Source organism: Corvus brachyrhynchos, unplaced genomic scaffold (genome assembly GCF_000691975.1).
Source record: "Corvus brachyrhynchos isolate BGI_N302 unplaced genomic scaffold, ASM69197v1 scaffold10, whole genome shotgun sequence".
In the NCBI taxonomy this organism is placed as follows: Eukaryota; Metazoa; Chordata; class Aves; order Passeriformes; family Corvidae; genus Corvus; species Corvus brachyrhynchos.
The window spans coordinates 6,015,587-6,018,304 of NW_008236180.1; the positions used below are offsets into that span (position 1 = coordinate 6,015,587).

The following is a 2,718-nucleotide window of genomic DNA, read 5'->3' on the forward strand; positions in this document are numbered from 1 at the left end:
CGGGCTCGGATCTGCTGGATGAGGTTTTCCTGAACACGGAGGTGGATGAGAAGGTGGTGAGCGACCTGGTGGGCTCCCTGGAGTCCCAGCTGGGGGCCTCCGGCCCCCACCCCAAAAAGGCCCCGGGGGGCCCTGGGGGGGGCTCGTGGGGAACCATGTTGTGAGCAGCAGCAGTAGCAGCAGCAGCCCTAGCCCCAGCCCTGGAGGAGTAGTAGTAGGAGGCAATGCTAATGCCCAAACAGAGAGCAGCAGCGGCAGCAAGATGGGACTGAGTGCCCCAGAGATCACAAAAGCAGGTAACGTGGGCAGGGGTGGGGGGCTCTGAGGGAGAGGGGCCCTCCCCTCCCCCCACTCCCCAGCTCCCGCTGCCTCCTTCCCTCACTGCTTTCCCCCCTTTTCCCTCTCTCCTCCTTCTCGTTGTGGCAGGAGCGGGAGTGCAAAGGGTGGTATCGATCATACGGGGGAGAGCCTCCCCTCATCATGCCCCCTCGGTGTGTATCCGCGCCTCTGCTCCCTCCCCTTTATTTTCCCTCCTCGCCTGTGCTTACTCGAGGGTGTTGGATCATGTGTGGGGGCAGCCGCCCCGCAGAAGGAGCCGGCAGTGCCCGTCCGTGACTCTGCCGGTCCCCTCTGCTTTTCCTGCCCTTGTTGCTGGAGTGTAAAAGGGCTCTGTTAATCTCGGGGACTGAAGGAGGCAGAGCCCACCCCCTTGGTCATGGCTGTGCCTCCCATGCCGCCTGTGACTGCTCCCCTTCCCTTTCCAGGGGTGGAGGTTATTGGGGGGATTCCCTCTTGATAATGCCGCCTTAGCTGTCTGTGTAAATGCTCCTTCCCCTCCCCCTTCGCTGTTGCTGAAGTGGAAGGGGGTGTTATTAATCATGACACCTATTTCCTGTAGAGGAGGAAGCGAGGGGGGATTTCAAGGGGAGGAAGTCCCTCAAAATGCTTCCCCCCCATATCTGCCTGCCTTGATATCCCCCCGCACCCCCTCCCTTGTTCCAGGGGCTTGAAGGGGGCATCCAACCCCTCCCATTCCTCCTCTGCCCTCAAGGGGGGGTTGTCACAACGCCGGGTCCCGGGAAGGGGGGGAATTCAGGGGTTGCAGGGGGGCATTGTGAAGGCTGGGACTGAGGGCTCACTACGTGGGAACGGAGGGAAGCTGTTTTTCAGGGGGATTGAAAGAAATGTCTCCCCAGAATCTCTCTGCAATTCCTCCCCTCCCCCCTTTTTTATTTTTTATTTCGTCTTGCTGAATTGTAAGAAGATACTACAGACCCTCTGTTATGATTGATGAAACTCTTCTAGGAGGATCTCCTTGACCCTTATAATGTGCATCTCAGTGTCTGCCTGTCACTATTCTTTTCCCATTTCTGTCTCCTTAGGGCCAGAACCTGGACTGTGTGTGATTGTACTTGTGCTAACATCAGGCCTTATCAAGGGGCATGAGGATTATTCAGGACAAGAAGCTACATCATCTTGTCCCTTCTGAAAACCAGCTTTGCTTTTTATTTATTTATTTTTAACTCTCTCTGGCAGTGGGAACTTCAGATCCATCGGAACAAATTCTGTAATAAAGAAGAGGGGTCTTCTCAAAACAGACTCCAGGCTTTGCAGTACTTCTTATCTTGCCAGGCCAATGTTTTTCTTTCCTTTCCTTTCACTTTTCATATTTTGCTGTTGTTGAGCCTCCTGATCTGACTGACTTACTGTGTAGGAGACGACAGGATTAGAGAGTAATGTGTGCTGGGTATAGGGAACATGTCTTAATAATGTGTCTTCCATGGCCATTTTCCCCCCCTGCCATTGCAGTCCTGTTGCTGAATGGGACGTCAGGCTCTAGAATAGGGAAGAGGTCTTAGATGATCTTCCTCCCTTCCCTTGGTTCATATTAAATCTGTTTTCCCTGTTCTGTCTTACTGTAATGTCAAAAGCAGGGGTGTTACAATTAATACTGAATCTGCCACTCTTTGGTGAGAAATTGGAGGCTTTAAGATAACATCTTCAAAGCCATGTTCAGTTTGTATTCTGTCCTGTTTTCTTGGCTCCAGGCAGGCAGCTTGGGAGATGGAGAAGACCTGGTGATGAGGGAGAACATTCTGTCTTTTCTGGACTTCTCTTCTTGCTCATTTGCTCTTTTTAACCTTGCTGTTGTTTTGCAGGGGCAGGAGGAGTGCAGGGGGGTGTTATTAATCATAACACCAGGTCCCAGACTTCAGCTCTGGATGGAGCCACCACAACAAGCACCAGCACCACCACTGCAGCAGCAGGAGCATCTGAAGTCACTGCTGCTCCAGGGACCCTCAGTCAGGGCAAATCGGTGGTTATCAGCACCATGGCAACTGCCTTGTCCACCAGGAATGGCAAGATTGGGACCACGACAGTGCAGACTTTGAATGGGAGTAACGTGGTGATGAACTCTCACCACACAGGAAGTGCTGCTTTCTCTGGGACTCCTGTGACTGCCAACCCTGCTCCTGCACCTGCTGTTGCCCCTCTCGTTAACAATGGACCTGGATCTGTGGGGAAAGGAAACGCTGTTAATGCTGTTTTGCCCTCAGCTTCTAACACTGTCATCCAGACTTCTTTCCTTAATACTGCTGTGTCCTCTGCATCCTCCTCCTCGCCCACAGTGATCTCCTCGCAGCCACCACCAAGTGTTGGCACCGGGGCGCCCACGGTAACGCTCGTGAGGCCCCCAATCCACACAGCAGGACCCAC

General features: G+C 53.5%; 1 protein-coding gene across 1 annotated transcript in view; it reads left to right on the top strand.

Annotated features, from left to right (window-relative positions):
- The first annotated feature begins 6 nt into the window (after window positions 1–6).
- The window catches only part of TAF4 (TATA-box binding protein associated factor 4), a 36,612-nt gene continuing 33,900 nt past the window's right edge, over window positions 7–2,718 (top strand). The window contains exons 1-2 of the mRNA XM_008634810.2: window positions 7–296; window positions 2,160–2,718. Of these exons, the coding sequence (XP_008633032.1) occupies window positions 263–296; window positions 2,160–2,718 (593 nt within the window). The 5' untranslated portion in view covers window positions 7–262. The remainder of the gene's footprint in view (window positions 297–2,159) is intronic.